The following is a 19,703-nucleotide window of genomic DNA, read 5'->3' on the forward strand; positions in this document are numbered from 1 at the left end:
GGGGGGCTGCACGCACGATTGAGCCAACAGCAACCACCTGCATCAAATCGCTGAAACAGTGAGGTTGACATGGACACATCCCGTGCCTGGCGCTTCGGCCAAGGCGTCCTATTGACTGCGGCGCTGGGACGACCCACACAGCCCCCTGGGCCTCTGCAAGCTTGACCACATTTTGGGGCGCCTCACCAACAATGGGGTACAGGCTGCCTCGAGCATCAATGGACGAATGCCTGCCTCCTACCTAGTATATATCTGCGGCCCTAGCGGTTATATTCCATCGTCACGTCTAATGCGCCTCATCCGGTCCTCGCCTTTTTGTATTCGGATACCCCAACTTGCAACAGCTGACGCCGTCAAGATCTACTGTTTTTGTTTCTTTTGCGAGGCTTTCTGATTTACTCCAATCTTCATACCCCTTTTCTCAATTTTGATACCCTCTTCTTTATTCTCTCTGTTCTCCCTCTCCTCCATCTCCCCGAAGACCCTCTGCTCGTCACCCACCAGCTCCTAGACCTTCTCGATTCTCGGCGGAATTGCGTCTAGAGCAACAGAGAGTTATGCAACCGACCGGGGGTGAATCAATAAAGATAGGATTCGTGCCAAAGTTCAGAGTTGTATCCGTGTCAGCTGTTTCGCCTCTCCAGGCTCTCACGGCGTCCATCACCCCGGACGAGCAGGGCAGGCGTCCGTTCAGAGACCACATGGCGTCCTTGAGGAAATCCGAGACCGCTGCCGGCCTCGACTTGGCAGTGACCCGGAAGGCGGAGGAGAACATCTCTGATGCGTTCCGGACCCTGATCCGCGCCGGGTACACCATCCAGCCGCCCAAGCAGCCGGGGAGCCAGGGTGACGGCGGCTCGGCGGCTCAAAAGCAGAGGCCGCCCAGCCGGGAGCTAGAGCCCCAAGCAAGCAATGGTGAGATGGCCCAAGAGCCGGCGGCGGCGGTCGGCCATGCAACGCCAGTGGCGGACTCGCCGGAGCCTGTGGGAGCGGCTACTAGAGTTGAGTTGGCCGATCCAAGTGAAAACCGGGAGAGGAAGGAAAGGGTAAGTCTCTCCATATATCACCAAATCCAATACCCATTGCCTTTCCATGCTTGCAGTATTCTTTATACAATAGCTAAGAAAAAGACTGGTGGTCATGTCCAGCTTGCCCGAACACCCTCTCCACACTGGGAAAGGGGCCGTGGGCCGGTTGCTTCCTTGCCGAGAGCCCGCCCGCCAGCCCGGCCCTCCTTCGACCAGGCCGTCCCTCAGCTGCACGGCCCGTCGCCGCCGCTCACCCCAAAGGACAGCCCGGGGCTGTTCTGGCTGGAGCCCGAGGTGCGCGTGCAGAGCCCGCTGCAGATCCCGGGTACAGTCAAGGACGAACGCCCGTCCGTGTCTGGGCCTGATGACGCGCACAGCCGCTGCTGTACCTACGCCTACTCGGGGCGGGAGAGCGGCGGCCCACGCTCCGCGCGCCAGGACTCGTCCCGCCGATCCGTGCGCGCCGCTGCCAGATCACCCGAGGATAGGGGGTCTCGCGCCGCACGAATGGACTCGTTTTGCTCGGTCTGCTCCGACTTTTCCGCTGACCGTCAAGACGGCGAGGTCAAAAGCGACATGCTCACCATCGACATCGGCCTGGTGTCTAGCCTCCTCGCCATAATCCAGGACTTCGTCCCCTCGGCGCACAGCTACAGCGGCGACGTCCATTCCGGGGGCTCGCTCCTGCTCATGAGCCTCCTCACCACCATCAGGAAGCACATCCCCACCGGCCCCTCCGGCCTCAGTCCCAAGTCTGCGTCCCTCCGCCTGCTCTCGCGCCTCTTCGGCATACTCCAGCCCTACATGCCCGAGGACGGGGCCAGGCCCAAGATCACGGTCGGCGCCATGCGCGGTCTGTTGGGCGACCTCCTGGCGGCGATCCGGGACTTTTGCCCCGACGTCGACCCCGATCCGGCCGAGCTGTTGTCGGCCGACTGTGGGCGCCGCCGCCACCGCCGCCGCCGGGAGATGTCCAACGATTACGGCGAGCCGGTCGAGCCGCCTCGGCACCGGCCCGGTCGCTCTCGGGACCGCCGCCACATCAGCGGCGGATGGACCCGCCCGTCCTCACCGAGGGGCAGCGGCCGCTGCCCGTCTCCCAAAAGGGGCAACTCTTGGAGAGACAGGCGGGCGCCTCCTTATCCCACCGATTCTCTCACGCTGCTTGGTTCCCGGCACCGGTTCGTCATGGGTCCCCAAGATTATGTAGAGAGCCGCGGCAGCCTCGGAGACGCGCTGCCCCCGCACCACATCATCCGCGACTCGCGTCACCTGGGCCTCTACCTCGGCGCCTGCGACTACGTCGTGGTCCTCGGCGGCGGCCGCGACCAGGCCACCCACAGTAGCCAACCACCCAGCTGCAGTGTCGTTTTCGTGCCGGCCGGCGAGGAGTGGAGGGTGACAGGGCTACTACATGGCGGCACCGAGCGGGCCCGCCCCGTCGTCGGCGCCGCCGAGCTGGCCGCCTGCCTCGGCGCGGCGCTGTCTACAGTCGTCGTCGGCGATCTGGATCTGGACCAGGCCCTATTGCCCGGCCGCAGATACGGCGCCGTCGTCGTGCCGACGGGGGAGGAGTGGCGCCTCCGCGCGTGGGACGGGCGGCCGCCGCCTGCCTACCACGCCGGGCCCGAACGCCGCCACCACCACCACCGTCATGCCGTCGCCCGGGACGGATGGGGCAGCAACAATGAAGATTTTGGCAACTTGGCCGACGCCTTCGAGGGTGGTGTCGGGTCCGAGTATTGGATTCTGGGACATGGGGCACCGCAGAAGTGGGAGGATACTCGGCAGCACCCTCGCTGCGACAGGGCTGGGCAGTGCAGCGTAGCTGGGCGGTGCATGGCTCTCATTGTGCGTGGCTGCCCAGTTTCGAGGCCCTGGGGCGCTTGTTAGGACCGTTGAGATCAGGAGAGGGAAGGCGTGGGAGGATCGGTGGCTTGTTCTATTCAATGTTCAATCGTGGGTTCTAATTGTATATAGGCCGGTAGATGGCATCTTTGTTTATACATCTCATGAGTACTCTTTTCCACTAGCATGCTCCCCGCTTGGACAGGAAGCGACGAGAACTCAGCCTGACCCATCTAGGCAACAGAGCCCTGGCCTGCGAACAAGGAGTACTTTCAAACCCGCGATATGTGCATAGACAGAGCCCAAAATAAAGCTTGATAGTGCTTTGCCTTGAAGCACAACCTTCATGACAGAGAAGAATCGGCTATGCCAACACACCAGACTGCCGTTATCCGACTTGACACCCCCGCCACCAACTTGACGTTTCCGGAGCAGACGGAAAGCGAGGCCGAATTGGGGAATGACAGGCACCGGTAAGTGTACACGAGAACCCCCAAGCTGCCGCCGGGGGTCGGGAGTCATCTCTCGCTGCATTGCCTATAGCGGCAGGCTGTATAGTAGTGCGCAGGAACGCCTCCTTGGCAACTGTGGAGGGCGCCCGAGACTCCGGGTGTAGCTGTCAGAAGATATGATCAAGCACAGGAGCTTAGCATGCCCCCATCCGGAAGGTCGGCAGACATCAGAAAAAGGCACAGCAACACGGCCTGGGTTCGTTATTGGCCCGTCGGCAGCGGACATGCGCGCGCAATCAACGCTAGCCCCTGTTATTCTCCTGGCCTCCATGCTATAGGTTGTGCCCCCCGGCAGCACACGCCCGCCGGTCCCTGGGGCGTGTTCCTGAACAGCACGAATAGGGAGAGCGGCCGGCATCAGGGCGGCCTGGGGAGGGGGCACGCGCAAGGCGCTGTGATCGGGGCGTGAGCTTCCGGAGGAAAGGCAATGATCCAGGCCGTCAGGTCTTGGGGGAGCAATGGGCTCAGCGGCAAGCCATGGGGCGTGGCAGTATTCTTGGACGTCGAAAAGATTTTCCCTCCGCAAGTGTCCCTGCTGGGCGGCTTGATGCTTTCGGGGGTTTTCGTATCCCAGGATGCAAGTCCACCGCACGCAATATGTGCAAACGGCCCGCCTCGGCGGCCTTGTGGTGATGCAGAGCCTGGGACGGTAGGATATGAGGACGGGAAGTCACCAACTTGGTCTCGAGCGCTGATGAGGCCCACCTGCGATAATCCTGAACCTCTCTCCCGTCCGTCCCGGCTCGCTTTCTTTCCTCGCTTGTAGGGACAACCGCCCTTGCAGACTGTTACTATATCAAGGGGCCCGAGGGCTGGAAGTCGCGCGAGACTGCTTATAGAGACGCGAAAGATCATGTGGGCGAGGATCTGGGCAGCACCATAGCTTGCTAGTGGCCAAAGTTAGACCCGCGATCGCGTCTCCGATGTACCCAAGGAAAGATGGTTGAGTTTGTACTAGTTACGAGCCAAGGCCCTCAAGCGTCCCCCTTCACTGTTCACTGGCCACTCGCTCTGGCTTTTGACTTGATGACTTGGGCTTGGTGGATCACGCCGCCGGAGTGCCACCATCTTCTTTCCCGTCGTGCGGCTCCCCTCGGATCTCGCCTCCTCCTTTGTGTTTTGCCTGTTTACCCGCCGGCTTTCCTTGATTCCAGATCGATCCAGGCTCGGGCTAAAATTGCGGCTTTTGGTCATGCGGTGCTACTGAGGAGTTGCGAGCTTTTTTTGTCATGCGTCTCCTCGTCGCCGTGGCTTGACCATAAGAGAAGGGCAGAAAGCAAGGGAGGAATTCTCAGGCGTTGTTGACAGCAACTAGGGGTAGTTTTGGGGGCGCCGCATCTCTCTGCGAAAGGCTCATAAACTCGCTCAAGATTCCCGCTTGCGTTTTTCCCGCCTATTACTTGATCGCGGCAGGCACCTCGAGAATAGCCTCGGGTGGATGCCGGATAACGTGGCAAAAAAGGGGAAAAGGCAAGAACCACGAGGGGAAGAAGACAAGCACCCGCACACGCACACATGAACTAGGATCGAGGCCGCTCAACCCGGCCCAGGTGCCTGGTAAAGCCTCCATTTGCTGAAAGTAGGTAGTAGCACCAAGAAGGTGAGGCTGGGCCAAGCGAGATGAAGAGGCAAAAAGCGAAGCCCGCCCGGTTTTTGGTCATACACACATGTTGAGGGACGACGAGAAAAATCACGAGGCAGGCAAGACAGGCATTCAAGACATGTCCCCCTTCCCCCTTTTTGGCGCGTGCCTGTTCAAAAAACAGTGGCGCCTCTTCTTTTTCTTTCTTGTTGCCTCAAGCTCTTTGATGGCGAGAGATGGAGGGCGGAAAGACACGTGTGGTGCGTAATGCACGTCTCAGATCCACCGCTCTCTCTTTTGCTCACCTCCTCCCTTGTTTTTTTCTTTTTGTCTTCTCTGTCCGACCACGACAAAACACCACCCGCACGATGGAGGCGCGGCCACAGGACGAAAGGGGGGGAGGCGTTCGGCAGATCGCCCCTGCCCTTGCCAGTCCAGCCGAGTGTGGTTGGTGGCTTGTGGCACGCCACCCAAGACATGATGAGAGAGACATACGGGCGGCCTGCTTGTCCCCCTCCTTCTGGTCGGGCGCTCTTCCTGGGCTTTTGGCGTCATCTCTTTTGGCCCGCTGCTTCGTGGAGAACTGCTAACAGCAGCGGGAAAAGGAGGAAGAGAAGTAGCAGACTAGGTAAACCCGTCTGTACGGCGGGCAAGAAGGGACCTTGACGGACTGTGTGAAAGCGAAATCTGCATATCCACCCGCGTCCCCAGTCCCCCCTCCCACAGCTCGCCTTGATCCATACGCCATGCGGTCTAAAAGAAGTCAGCTCTGGTTGTGCGGCAGCATGCTGTATGTTTGTGCGATGGCTAGCGTCGGGGGTCGACGGCGAGCATCTTGTACCCGGGGCAAGGATCCGGCAAGCCAAGCCAGCACGCCCCCTCCTTGCCGAGGCGGACTCTCACTCGCTTTCCCTCCTTGACTTGCCCAAGCCGAGCTCGACCGCAGCCGTCGCTGATATGCATATGCATGGCGCCGGTCGAAGTCGAGCTAGTCGGTTTCCGGATTTGGCAGGACATCTCTCGGAGGGTGGAGGGCATTGAGAGGTGATGTGGGGAGAAGGGAGGGGGTGTGGTTGTGGTGGTGGTGCCTCGTAGACAGCCCCGATCTCCTCCTCCCATGCTGCAAAGACAGGGGCAAAAAGTAGGGCCCAGACCGGCCAGATGGACCCGGTAGCGGTGCATATGTCCTCACCCAGCAGGCCAATGAGAGCAGCGGCGCCATTGATCACCTGCCGCAATGCAAGAGGCCTGCCTCTCGGCCTCGTCCTCCCCTTTTCTCCCATTGGGGACGCTGGTAGCAAAACATGGCTATCGCGTATGGCCTATGGACTGCAGGAATGGGACGGGTCATTACTCCGCCGTACAAACCCACGCGCACCTCTTGCTTCAGGCGTCACTGCGGGCCATGGGACATGCCAAAAGGGGAAGGGTGAGCAGACAGTGCGGCCGTCTCCCTTGAGTGTGGTCGGTGAACTGGTTGAATGAATGGGGACTCCCCAAGTGCTTCGTACAGATGGAGCAGCTCCCCCAGAAGCGGCCACGGGAGGGGGTGCCGTAGAGGTACCTGGGAATCTCAAAAGTGCAGGTCCGGCTGCCGTCAAGCACTGTGAGGGTCGGGAGGGAGTGCTCCCTATTCGTAGCGAGGAAGCCATCGATAACATACAGCCCGACACGGCGCCCAAGGCGAGAATCCAGACCTGGCCACGGCCGGCGGTCCGTTGAGAGCCAGCAGTCCTTCTCGCTCACCAAAGGGACGTCTCACGGGGCCGCCGAATGTGTTGGCGCCCCCCAACACGGACAGTCGGCGATGGCGAGGATACGCCCGTGAGACAAAAGCGACGCGTGCTGGACGGCCATGGTACACTCATCCTTGCCGCCAGTCATGACGCCGTGTGACAGGCCGGCCCTGTTTTTTCTCGTTTTACCCATCTTGATCTCAGTCGAGGCCGGTGCGTTGGAGGGGGCGGGTGCTTACTGCCACGATATGATATGCCAGCGTCTCCACACCGTTGCTCGACTGTGTTCGAAGCGGCATGCACAGCAGGTCGATAGAGCTCTTGGGGGGAGGGAGGGAGATCCGGGGAGTGTGCCTCCACATCTCCCCGTGACAGCCGGCGGCGGACGCTTGGCTGACTGGCTGGCTGGTTGATGGGGTGTGCAACATTCGCGGAGCTCCAGACCCAGCACCTATCGGCAGAGCGTTATGCATTGTCGAGACGCGGCTCGATATTACCGAAGCTAGGACACAGGACGCCTGCTGAGCCCTCCACGACGCTAGCAACTAAGCTACGAGCAGGAAACGGAGGGCGGAGAGCCAGCGAGCGGCCCAATCCCAAGGCCCACGTTCCCACGGTCCCTCCCCCCGCGGTGTCCACGCCTTCGAAGTCGGGTTGACGCGGGACGAGGGAGGCGACGCGCGCGACCCGGGGTGCCAATATAATATAGCTTCGGCACGCGCAAGAGCGAGACGCAAGCTTGTTTTGTTGATGTTGTTTTCCCACCCAAGGCGCAGTTTAGCCGGGGCGGCGGCGGCCTGGCCTCGCTCTCCTCCTTTCTCTCACCCCCCTCCCCCGACGGAAAAAGGCAAAAGAGAAGGCCCCACGAGCTGATTGGTGAGGAGAGTAAATGATGTTTGCGTGTGTGAGTGCGGGCATGTTTCACGCGTGGCTGGTGGCTTTTCCCCTTTCATCTTGCGCTGGCGTTCATCAGCATCATCACCGTGATTTACTTGTTATTTCTTTTTCCATCACAGACTAGCCAGTCGTCGTTCTCTACCTCCTCCCCTTCCCTTCCCTCTGCCGTCCCGCGCTGTTGTGCGTCACAGGGTTACATGTACCTGCGTGCCCTTCCGGCACGGCCTGCCTCAGCACAGGCTTCGCAGCAGCATGTACCGGCGTGAAATTCCCACCACTACCGTGGCCCTCAACAAGCCACAGGCACGGCAGAGTTGGTGTGTCCCGGGGCCAACCAATGACACGAGAGGAGTGGCGCGGCTCGGGGAACCCAGCCACTTGACTTTTGCATCGGACGGAAACTCCACCGCAACCAGTTCTTTTGTCACGCCGTCTCCCCCGTTCTCGGCATGGCATTCCATGATTTCCTCTTTCGGCCTAGATAGGCAAAGCATATCAGACTCTGTACATGGAAGCAGCACCCGACTCGTAGCAGGAAGAGAGCCGACAGGCATCCACGACCAAGATAGGCTTCCGTTGGGCTCGCGGGCGTACTGAGAACCAGCACCAGCACGTGGAGACGGACAGCACGAGAGATAGAGTGGGTAAAGAGCATGTATCCCGCGCCTCCCGAGCTTGGACTTGCTGCGCTCCACAGCCCCGAGGAATCTTTCCCTCCGATCCGCTCCGGGAACACGTAACCAATGGGGATCGCGGGGGAGCCTTGGCGTATCTTGTTCCATCTTGATTTGAGACTCCGGCTAAGCCAAAAGTGACAGCGCGTGAGGGGGGAAGAGGGAGGAGCACGGGATTCAGCGCCCAGACCGAGCGAGCGTCAGAGGCCGGGAAAAAAAAAAGCCAAAGGCCGGGCAGGGCAGACTACAGCCGCCAGGCCAAGGCGCAGCCCACGATTCATGGGGAGGCGGGGAGCGGACGGGATGGGGCCCGGCACGGAGACTGCCGTTTGCCGGCCAAGTCAGCGATTCTTTTGCCGCTAACCAAGTTACCCACATCGAAGCCCCGTTGTAGAGAGACGACGACAATGTTGCAACTGAGTGCTAGCGCGGTTACGGACGGGGCACGGAATAGGGTTAGCTCATCATGCCGGGCGGCACGGAAGCAAACAAGAGAGGGCTGAGAGAGCAAAGATTAGACCAAACCGCATCGGCCTGTAGCTTGCGGCAGCGCCCGACGTGGGTCCGTCCCAAAGCTGCAATCTGGCAGCGACGACGGCCCCGGACCGGGTATCTAGACTCTGAAACGGGCCATCAAGTCAGTTCAGCCCAAGAATCTCGGGAGATGCGGAACAATAGGACGAGGAAGAGCCATGGGCAAATCATCAGAGGGAGGAAAAGTCATCATCGGAAACGCCTCTGCGGATGAAGCCGGCCGGGATGTTCCAGGCACACCATGTGTTTGCTCCGGCAGCTTGGGTGGTTCTTTGGAAGAGGGAGGGGGCCTTGAACTCCCATCTGATGTTTAGAGTCGCGGGAGGCGCAGGGAAGGGCTCTGCCCTTTTGGTGCGGCCGGCCCGTGTAGCCGTGTAGCCTTGGCTTTGCTGCTGTTCCATGGCCGCGCTTCAGCCTTTGGTTGAAGGAAAACGGGCGCCCCGCTTACGTGAAAAGGATGGACGAATGTGACTGGGCCATATGTGCGGCGGATGAGGCGTGAAAAGAAAAGAAAGAGCCTGTGAGACAGAATCCTATGAGACAGTACGCATCCATTTCTTTCCGCTTCTGGTCTGACCTGCCCGAGGCATCCACGCAAAGGCCGCGATTCTAGTTCAATTCTCGCACGCCAAGGCCAGTAAAGGTCAAACTGAGGAGGACAATGCTCTGGGAGCTCCATCGTGTCGCGCAATTCCAAAAACCGGCGCGACAGACAGAGTACAAAAACTAACATTTCTGTAAAGAGAAATGTTGGCCGAGGAGGTCAGAGAGGTGACGAGTTATGACAAAGGCTTAGACCAAGGCGATAAGAAAGAAAAGAAAGAAAAGAAAGAAAAGAAAGAAAGAAAGAAAAGAGAAGAGAACCCCCGCCGTCACCCACGCCAAGATCGCAGAGGGGGTTGACTCGCGGTTGGCAGGCGAGCCGATGCGAGCCTAAGGCACCAATAGGGATAGGGGTCTGCCGCAGCTTCCATGTAATTGATATGCTCCAACCAGCGCGCACACACGCACCACCCACGTCCTGGCACAACTCGTATGGTTTTCGAGACAACTTGGCAATGGACGCCCAGAAGAGCATTATTTTTTTCTGTTTTTGTCTCTTGTAGCGTGCTGGGTCGGAGGTGTGGTTGAGATTTGAGGCTTCATCAAGAAGAAGCCTGCGCTGCTTTCCCCAACCTGGCACAACCGTGGCACCGTGCACCAAAACCAACCAACGCACGGTCTCCAACATCCCCACCGACCAGGCTGGGGGAGGAGCCTTAAGGAACCTCGTCAAGAAGAGGGACAGAAAGCAAGAAAAATGACGCGCCCGCCCAGCACAGCACAGCACAGCACAGCACAGCACAGCACAGCCCGTTCATCCTGGCCTGGGCAGGCAGGCGTTCGTTGCGATCCCGCCGTCCCGTCTTCTCCGACAAGTCCCGTCTCAGATGGCTGGAAAGGGCCGATGTGGGCGCATGGCCTCGCGGAGATTTCTGCCGTATCTTATCGTCGCCCCGTCGTCCCTGATCTGCGCCGAGATGTTGGATTGTGAGGGGGAGAGGAGTTCGGGCGAATGAAAGGGAGTTTGCTTTTTTTTTTTTCTTCTTTTCTTTTTTTTATATGCCCCCACACGAGACCCGGCATTGATATCGAATCTGGACGTGATCTGAGGCGCGTCCCTGTCGACCGTGGGTGCTGGTTCTAGAAAGGAGCCGAGATAGGAAGTTGGGGGCGGAACAAGGCCCAAAAGCTGGATAGGTCCGTCCTCGACTCGCGCCGGTCCACCGGTCTGATAGGGCTCCCCCCAAAGCGGACAGGGCGGGGGGTGGCGATTTCACAAGGTTCTTGCTTTTCTTTTCTGTTCTTTTTCTCGTCTCCCTCCCCGGATGGCATGCGACGATAAACAGTTTTTGAACCCAAAAAAAAAGAGGGTCAAGGATTTGATATCTGGAAGCAGCTGCGCCAAGCCAGCCGCAGCTAGGCCTATCCATGCCGCCATCTTCTACACCATATATGTGTTCTTTTTACACATCTCTACATACCATAACCCAGCATTTCCAGTCCTCCCTCCCGGCCCCCTGATATTAGTATATTCTGTTTGCAAAGTGCCCCATAGCTAAAAGCAACTTTTCCCGGCCACGGCGACGCCCCACGCCCAGCACCCGCCTTGGGAGCGACAGACGACCATCCTATCGCAGATAAGCGCTCGTGCGCGGGCAGCATTCCACAAAAGACAGGTCACCCGTGCGGCGCAGAGTTTACAGACCCCTCGCCCCTCCACTCACTCGGCAGCGGACAGAAGCAAGCAGCACCGGCCCGGGTGCTCGGGGCCGTGGCCGTGGCCGTGGGCGGCTACATGCCGCGCGTTCAGCGACATGCAGGGCGGGCAGTGTATACTGGTTTTTTTTTTCGAGGGGGGCGATACGGGCGTACCGAGAAGGAGTACCTAACGGGGAAAGCGGGACTGGACAATGGTTGAGCGATAGAGGCGTTGCTGGGAATGCGGCGCCAGCGTGCATGACTGTCTCTCCGATCCTGGTCACCTTGCCAGAGTTTAAAGTGAGCCGTCTTCGGATGACAGCAGCTAGGAGATGGGAGAAGGGAATACAGAGTTGTGTGAAACTGGCCCAACCCTTGCACAAGACGGGCCTTTTTTCCTTCCTTTTTTTTCTTGCTTTTTTTTTTCTCTTTTCGACTCAAATTCTCCATGTTCTTATCCGCGAGCTCCCCATAGTTAAACGTTTGATCCGTCGACCCACCAATTCTGTTCTGATATTCATCGTCGAGAGCCCAAGCGGCTGGGTGGGCTGGGTCCCAACCAGTGCCCCATCCGCACTAGCGTCAAACGACCCGGGCTGGCACGTCGGGTGGGCATCTGGTGTAATGACTGACCCCAGCACTTTGTGATTATTTCCCTTTTCTTTTTCACTTTTCCTCGCCACAGGCAGAATAGCATCTCAGACAATAAGCCGACCGACCTAACCCTTCAATTTCCGGCGCCGGGAGAGACATGACAGAAAAAAAATCCCGACCACGAGATTCGCATCCCGTCTTTGGGTTGCCCCTCAGTCCAATCCAATCCCACTTTTCTCCTGCTCTAGGGCCCGGCGCAAAGTCGTATTGTTTCTGTTTCGACGGCTTTAATTCTCTTGGGCTGTTTTGCGAGGCCATTCCTTCCATCTCGGTAGCAGGTTTTCTGGAAAACCAGGCACATGGCGGGGGAGCAAGGAATCCCCCATCACACACCCACCCACCTCCCCCATTCGGCGAAACCTACCCAGCATCATCAATGCCTGGAACCTAAAGAAGCAGTTGGGGCAAGTTACTCCGACGGCCACCGAACCCCTAGGCGGCACCCCTGGCTGGGCGTGGGGTCTGGGCGATGGAGGAGGACATGAGTCGATGATGGACGGACGGGTCAGAGGGAAGACGACGAGGGCCTGCCTGCCTCTTGAGGAAATGACATGAGGCTTGGCGTTGGGGGGAAAATGCAAAAGACGGCCGGACGCTCTGCAAGGCCGCTCGTCCTTGTCGTCTCCTCGTCGGCCAGCCTCGAACGGTTTCGTGGATGTTCCCGGTGAGAGCCCGCCCGTACCTGCGCCAGTGCGAATAAATAAATAAATAAATAAAATAATAATAAAAAAGGAGAGAAAGAAAAAAGAAAAGAAAGCGACTCGTCCAAGCCCCACCGGTCCGCACGCGGTGGGTTGTGCCAGGAACAAGGGTGGAGCGGATTGGATGATATCACATAATCTTGTCCAGGGCGTTGTGCGCTTCCTGCCTTTGCTGGTAACGCCACTCGTTGCTACTACTGCTCGCAATCCTCGGGTAATTAGGCGCGTCGCGTCCTCCCCTGGAATAGGAAGGTTTCGACTCGACGTGTCCCGGCACCCCGAGACCCAAGACGTGCTAAAACGAAACGTCAAAACCCAGGCCCGGCGGGAGATCCGTTTTTGGCTCTGGCGCGGGATTCATTCAAGCTTGCAATCTAAGACAACGTAGTTGTCAACCCTACACATATTCACATTTTGATTGATTTTCAGCCTGCCACCGAGTTTGTCGCTGCTCAATGGCCTACTTTTTTTTCTCCCCCACACCTTTGAATGCCTGCGGGGCGCCCCTCCTTCCCAGGAGCCCACCATACATACACCCATGGCGAAGATCAGAAGATGCCCGCCTGCTGTGTGGCTGAGCAGGCGTGCAGGGCTCTAGCATGGCCCCCCGTCGGAGCAATTTGTCAACAGCGAACCATCCGGGAAAGGGCGGGGACTTGTCTCTCTCTCCCACTCGCCGGATGGGGTTCCGGTCCCCGCCGCCGTCTCGCGTCCCCCCCGGCGCGTCGACCGGGTAGCCCGCTGGAGACAATCTGGTTTCCAAGCAGATGGCATCGGTGCTCTCTCGGCGGGCGCGGTATTATTGCCCGTGTCAAGAAGGCCTACCCGACGTGTCGATTGGTTGGGAAATGGTACCTGCCAAGCCGTCACCCTCTGGTCCGTCCTTTGCTCTCGCCGACGAACGTTGCAAAGGCAGTAGTAACCTTTTGCAGTGCACGTAGCAGTAGATATGGACAGGCACCATGGCATATGCCGGGCCATCAGCCGGATGCGAAGGACATTGAAATTGCCCGATTTGGACTGGCGCCCATCACAAACGGCCCCAGTCCGCTACCGTCAACACCACAATGGATCCACCGTTGGGATACTGTGCACCCCTAGCCGCCGTCAACCGCGAGAGCTGGCTGGCTGATGCACAGTACGTACCTCCCTAGGAGTGCCATGGCAATAATTACATAAACAAGCCCGCCTGACTAGACCGTGGTGAATGTCATGTGTTTGGGGCTGGCTTTGGTTGTTGTTTGGGGCCCAAGGCACGAGTGGCACGCACTAGCGCCAGGCAGCCTAGATTCCTCCGAGCCTCTCAGAAGCCTTGCTGGTTCCCGAACAGGAAAGGGAACCCGGCATTGGATATGCCGCTAAAATGACGAATGTTGACATGGCCGGTTGGCTGGACACGGGCAGGCAACGCTGACCCTGACTGGGCTGCTGATGAAAGCAAACTTCCCGTCCCTGATATTCGGAAATTTCACCCTCGAAAACAAGGCCCGCCAGGCCGGGAGCTGGCCAACCGCAACCATGTCTTTTCGGAAACGTTTCTCTCTTGGACTTTTTTTTTTTTCGCACTTGCGCATCGGCGAATTAGATGCAATCCCCCGAAAAAGATAACCCACCTGTCCATTGGACGCGCCGCGATCTTGCTCTCCCATGGGTCTAGCTTATGCGACCAGCCGCGAGGACGCGGTTGGTGCCAGACGCGGGCGCGAGCTCGCCTGCGAGGGCAAACGATGTCTGGCCTGGACTGGACCGACTTTCAGTTTCGAAGAAATACACACACACACACACACACCACACACACACACATACAACACACCATACACCCCCGGAACGACGTCTCTCGGCAGGCTCCTCCCACGTCCTGGAAACTCGGCGGGAAAATCCGCACATCATCGCACAGAGATCCACCGCTGGCAGCCACGAGGTGCGCGCATCTTTTCCCACCCCCTCCAATCTCATCTGTCGCAAATCTCATCCGAGGGGAGGGGGGGGGACGTCGACGGATCGTGTCTCGTCCGAGCCGATTTCGAGCTAGCCTCGCGCACCCACCCCCATCAGCCCCCCGCGCGCCCACGTGAAGCTGTGAATTTTAACCAATTCGCGGAGATGAAGCCCGTGAGGGTGACGTGAAGAGAGAGAAAAAAAAAAGAATGAAGAAAAACAACCACCTGCAGAGACCACGGCCGCGCTGCATCCTCGCGCGCGGTGGCCGTCGACCTGAACCGCACTTGCTGCATTTTGCGCTCCCACTCTGAAACCCGTGGCTGACCCACCTTTGGTTTCCCGGCGGGCTCCGCTCCAGGGGAGGGAAAGACCAGAATCCGCTACCCGGGTGGGGCAGCAAGCGACCCGGGTGAGCGACAGACGGCACAGACATTTCTGGTGAATGGCGCGGGGTTTCGAAGATCACAGTCCCAGCGATTCTTGTCTCGGGTGGGAACCTCGAATGGGAGGGGGTTTGTTTTGGGGGGGAGGAGAAGGAAAAAGAGGCAGTTAAACAAGAAAAGAATACAAATCATGTTTGTGGCTCTTCCATGTCACTTGAATCGTTGGCTTTTGCAGCCCATCCATGGCGCCGACGCCAACGCACGAATAATATCCCGCCGCAAGGGGCAAGGATGCAACCCGTCGAATTTCAATTCATGACGCCAGGCCACGGCAGAGGCAAAACCCGCGCCAAGGCAACAAGCTGCAGTCGAGCGACGGAACAAGAGATCTTGACAAAAGATGCCACTAAGACGAGCTCGTTGGTGTGCGCTCTCGTGTGCATCCGTGCCTCGCCCTCACGATACTGAGGCCAAACCCCCGCGGCAGCCATGGTCGGGAGTCGGAGGTCAGGGGTGTGTGTGTGTGTGTGTGTGTGTGTGTGTGTGTGTGTGTGTGTGTGGTGGGTGGGTGCGCGGCCAACACGGAGGATGGTTTTCCATGAAGCAGCAGCAGCCGGGCAGCCCGAACCCCACCGAGGGCGCAGCCGGTGACGGGCTCAGGGTTGCACACCATATCAGCCTGCGGCTTTGTCGGAGCAGCTTCCCACGGGGGGGCCGTTTGCGTCTAGCCTGGCCCTGCCATAGTGGCGCATGCAACAACGCACGCCCGCTCACCCACCACCCCCCACCTCGGAGCATGGAGGGCATGATGACGACTCGATGCCGCTTCCGGCCCCCCGGCATTGGCAAATCTCGGGGGGGTCTGGGGAAAGGGAGGGGGCCGCCATCAGCCGCGGGAGGATCAGTGGTAATGGAGGGCGCAAGGAGGGAAAATGGACGACATTCCGTAAAGATGGAGGGTGGTGGCATTGGGGCTGACGGGTGCCGTCACGGCAGATGGGTCTTGGTCTGGAGCAGAATGGCAGCAAGACTGAAAGGCAGCGTCTGGCGTTGCTTTGCAGAGGGCGATAGAAAAGCCATTGGCAGTTGAGCTGATCAACCTGCTCAGTTAGCCGAGTTGGTTACCAAGCCATCAACGGCCACATGGCAATAAACAGGCGGCTGAAAAAAACATATGCCCGCAAACAAAACAACGAAGCGTGCGTCAATGGCATAATACGAAATGGCACGGCTTGAGGAAGCTGAGAGAAACAAAGGACATGCGGGCCGGGCGGGCAGGTTGTCCATCTCGGGAGCAGTAAAGGGCCAGAAAACCAAGCAATGCTGTCTTGATTGATTGTACGGCTCAGCCGCCACCAGCCGCCATGCAGGCTATGCATACAGCATGACATGACAAAGGTGTGCGTGTGTGTGCGCGTGTGTGCGGGAGGCAGCTGCGTGCGGCAGCTCAACGCCAGCGGGAGCAGCAGCATGCGCGGCTCGAGCAGTCAATCTCTCACACGAGGGCCGCCGTCCAGTCTTGTGCATCGTCATCGAACATGGACCAGCTCCAAATTTGTTGTGACGACAAACAGCCCGCGGCACCAGGGCTGCACTCGCCCCTTCCCAACCGTCGTCCCTGCCGGATGCACAGCAGAGCGATCTTCCTGTGATCTTCCCATCCCGTCTCAAAATCCACCTCTTCCTCCTCCTCCAAGACCACCTTGCCCACCAGCCCACGCTCGCACGCTGCCCACTAGCCTACGCTCGCACGCTCACACACACCACCCTCCTGGGGCGGAATCGCAACCATCCCGGTTGCCCACCCTGCCAGGGGCGATACCCCACCCCCTGGGCGAGCATCACAAACTCACTAGACCCAACTCAACTGGTGCAGCACAGCACAGTACCTCCCCCACCTCCACAAGCAGCGAAAAGCAAAGCAGAACAAGCCAATCCTCTCCACCGGCCGAATTGAATTGAGCTGTCCATCCTCTCCCCAAACCCCTGCCGGACCCTTGGCGCGAGACCGGACGGACCAGCGGGGGCTGTTTTCACCGGGGACGCGGGAGAAGGATGAGGACGTGGGTTTTTCTCTGCTCATTTTTTTCTTTTCCTTCTTTTTACTCCCCCTTCTCTCCTTACCCGACGGGCCACGCACACAGTGCCAACGGCCAAGTACCTGCGCCGTACCTTCCTCCAGACAACGCACGAAATGGGAGATCCACCCGGCACTTGTGCTAGACTCACGCCCCCACAAAAGGGAGTGTCAGCTCTTGGCTAGGGACGCGCCCCCTCCCTGCTGCTTGCTTTTTTCTCTTCTTTTTTCTTTTTCTGCATAACTGTTCTCTCCCCGCAAGCGCAGGCCCGGCCCAGGTGAGGGAAGAAATGGGAATGCCCGCTACCGATTTATTTCTCCTCCTCCTTTTTGTCATTGGTCCAAGGCCTTGCAGATCCGATCCCTGTCCTCTGGCCCCCATTGCATGTTCCGCGGAGGACACCCGCCGCACACTGCGCTGGTGCTGTGTGTCCTTGCCTCTTGTGCAGCCCAGCTCAGCAGGAAGCATGCCGCCGCAAACGAGCAGCAGCGCCCAGAGTCGACGACGATGGCAGGTACCGAGCAGCCACGCAGGCAAAAAAAAGAAAAAGGGAATTGCTACACCCTCCATCCATCCATCCATCCATCCACCCATCCACCCATCACCCATCCACTCTACCACTGCCCGTCCCCCCTGTCATAAGCGAGGGGGTGGTCTCAGCTGGCTGCCGGTCCAAGAGATTTGCCCGGGCTCTGTCTGCGATCTGACTGACGAAGGAGAGGAGAAAATGCCGCCTGCGCATCTTCCTGGGGCTTGGCCTCGTTGCCGCTTGCGCTCCTCTTCGCGCGATGCGCACGTCCAAAATCCCAACCGGCGACGCATCCTGGCAGCCCATCGCTTGCTCTGACCGACCCATGATCCCTCCCTCCCCCGGCACCACCGTTGAGCGACCTTGTCTCGACTGCTTGGTGCCGGATGCCTGCGCCGGTTTTATTGGTGGTAATCGTCCCAAAGTATACAGATGCATGTAACTGCAGTGCGGTACCCAAGGTCGTCGAGCTTTTGTTCATGCCCACACCCCTCCTCGACTTCTCTCCCGCCCCCCGGCCCCTTGGCTGCACGCCCCCTCCCCCTATCCAACCCGCCGAATCCCTGGTACCCGCTCCACGGCCAAACACGCTCGCCGCCGCCCGCCTACTCGCCTTTTCTTCGCGCGCTCTCTCCATCCATCCCTCCCACAGTGTTTTTCTGGGATGCGCAATGCTCGTCTCGCCCAGGGCCATGCATGCCCTGCCCTGTCCGCGAAACGGGCGGCCACTCCTCAACAGCTGGACGGGCGGGCTGCAGGCTGTTGTGGTGCGGCGTCGTGTCGTTCGCTGCCACGCCCCCCCTCTTTTGTTCTCTGTCATTCACTTTATTCCTCCTCCCATTAGTGCTGCTGGCTCACTTCACACCATCCCAGACACCAGACCAGACCAACTCAGAACCGTTGGCCTGACCGGCTAGCCTGACTAAACATCCGGCTTCCCGATGCTCATCTTCTTGACATGCTGTTTTGTCTCGCCGGCTACGCTCTCTAAACACTAGAATGGCTCGTCTGTTACACTGTCGTCGGTCCGTGAGGACAACACGTCCACCCGGAGATCGCCTTCCCAGGAACTGACTTGACTCCACCTACTCACAGCTTGCCTCGCATCTGTCTACAGGTGTAGCAGCAGCAGCAGCAACAGCAGCAGCAGCAGCAGCAGCAGCAGCATAAAGGCAGGCAGGTCAGAGGTGGTCAGGTAGCGTAGCCTTTGTCTGCATTTTTCAGGTACGCCATTCGCCCGCCCTTGCTGGGGAGGGTGGTTTGCATATTCACTTGCCGACGGCTACTGCTGCTGGGGGTGCCATCACGCCCACACCCCCAAAGGGGACCCAAAAAAGGCTTGCGGCATTAGCCATTCAGCCGAGAGCTGGCCGTGGTCCAGGCTTGCCTGATATGCTCTTTTTTTCTGCTGCTACTGCTGCTGCTACTGCTGTTACTGCTGGTGACTGACTGCACAGTGCAGATAGCCAAAGAAGAAGCGTCGCATGCCGCCTGTGGCTCAGCAGTTTCCAAGCTGGGCAAACAGTTGATGTTATTGTCGCCCCAGGCCAGCTATAGGCGGTAGGTAAACATACCATACCACCTGTTCCCGGCCGGGCCTTTTTTATTCTCCTCTTTTTCCCTGCCTCTCCTTTTGCTTTTGGTTTGGAAATGTGGCCTGGCCCATCCCTCCCTGGCCTCTTGTGATTGCTTGGGTCCTGCTCATTCTCGGCTTGCCCCTCCCATCTCTCTCCATCTTCGCGACCCTTTCTCCTCTTCCTTCGATCTTGGTACTGGCCGCTACTGTAATATTCGGGTAGCCTTAGGAAAAACAGGTCCGCAGCCGGCTCTGGAGTGCGCTGAGTCGTCGCTGTCCCATAATTATACCCACTGTCCGTTCTCAGGTACCAGGTACTCTGGGTTTTTGCCAGGAGGACCACCCCCGGCTTCCTGTTCTCGGTGCGGGTCGCCTCCGCCCACCATCAACCATCCTCCTTGTACCCCCTTCCAGGGCCCTCGCTCGCAGCGAAAGGTCGTCGTCCCTCCCCCCCCTTGCCTTCCCTTCCCTTCCCTTCCCATCCCACCCCTTGCCCTGGCTACCTACCGTTCTCCACACCACGGTTCTGTACCTGCCTTGCATGCCACTACAGTATACATAACATAGCTCGCGATCCGTTGCAGAACCATCCCTCCCCCCTCGCCGCTGCCGGTCCTCCTGCTCTTCATCTCATCTGGACCACCTGGACCCTCTATCGCCAACCCGCCGCTTAGGTTCTGAATCCGGATCCTGCCCTGCTACATCTTTCTTTTTTTTTCTCTCCGTGTGTGGGTAAGCCCTAGGAGGTTGCGAGTTAAACCCATCGGGATTAATTTTTTATCCCTTTTA

General features: G+C 58.9%; 6 protein-coding genes across 6 annotated transcripts; 2 read left to right on the plus strand and 4 right to left on the minus strand.

Annotated features, from left to right (window-relative positions):
- Window positions 1-229: 229 nt before the first annotated feature.
- Window positions 230-3,797, plus strand: GGTG_02596 (hypothetical protein; the record flags this gene model as incomplete). The annotated part of the gene is made up of 4 exons (XM_009220369.1): window positions 230-1,046; window positions 1,149-2,879; window positions 3,198-3,349; window positions 3,470-3,797. The coding sequence occupies exons 1-4, from the start codon at window positions 558-560 to the stop codon at window positions 3,795-3,797; spliced, it is 2,700 nt and encodes an 899-aa protein (XP_009218633.1). The 5' UTR covers window positions 230-557.
- Window positions 3,798-5,869: 2,072 nt separating this feature from the next.
- On the minus strand, window positions 5,870-8,385 carry GGTG_02597 (hypothetical protein; the record flags this gene model as incomplete). Its single annotated transcript, XM_009220370.1, has 6 exons — window positions 5,870-6,261; window positions 6,349-6,574; window positions 6,634-6,815; window positions 6,946-7,157; window positions 7,261-7,575; window positions 7,862-8,385. The coding sequence occupies 6 exons, from the start codon at window positions 8,383-8,385 to the stop codon at window positions 5,870-5,872; spliced, it is 1,851 nt and encodes a 616-aa protein (XP_009218634.1).
- Window positions 8,386-8,981: 596 nt separating this feature from the next.
- GGTG_02598 (hypothetical protein) lies at window positions 8,982-9,212 on the minus strand (the record flags this gene model as incomplete). The annotated part of the gene is made up of 1 exon (XM_009220371.1): window positions 8,982-9,212. One exon carries the CDS (start codon window positions 9,210-9,212, stop codon window positions 8,982-8,984), a length of 231 nt encoding a protein of 76 aa, XP_009218635.1.
- A 3,325-nt stretch (window positions 9,213-12,537) lies between these two features.
- Window positions 12,538-12,947, minus strand: GGTG_02599 (hypothetical protein; the record flags this gene model as incomplete). Its single annotated transcript, XM_009220372.1, has 2 exons — window positions 12,538-12,702; window positions 12,942-12,947. 2 exons carry the CDS (start codon window positions 12,945-12,947, stop codon window positions 12,538-12,540), a joined length of 171 nt encoding a protein of 56 aa, XP_009218636.1.
- Window positions 12,948-14,054: 1,107 nt separating this feature from the next.
- Window positions 14,055-14,919, plus strand: GGTG_02600 (hypothetical protein; the record flags this gene model as incomplete). Its single annotated transcript, XM_009220373.1, has 1 exon — window positions 14,055-14,919. One exon carries the CDS (start codon window positions 14,055-14,057, stop codon window positions 14,532-14,534), a length of 480 nt encoding a protein of 159 aa, XP_009218637.1. The 3' UTR covers window positions 14,535-14,919.
- A 2,546-nt stretch (window positions 14,920-17,465) lies between these two features.
- GGTG_02601 (hypothetical protein) lies at window positions 17,466-17,975 on the minus strand (the record flags this gene model as incomplete). Its single annotated transcript, XM_009220374.1, has 1 exon — window positions 17,466-17,975. One exon carries the CDS (start codon window positions 17,973-17,975, stop codon window positions 17,466-17,468), a length of 510 nt encoding a protein of 169 aa, XP_009218638.1.
- Window positions 17,976-19,703: the final 1,728 nt, after the last annotated feature.

The sequence above is a fragment of the Gaeumannomyces tritici genome (genome assembly GCF_000145635.1).
Source record: "Gaeumannomyces tritici R3-111a-1 unplaced genomic scaffold supercont2.2, whole genome shotgun sequence".
In the NCBI taxonomy this organism is placed as follows: Eukaryota; Fungi; Ascomycota; class Sordariomycetes; order Magnaporthales; family Magnaporthaceae; genus Gaeumannomyces; species Gaeumannomyces tritici.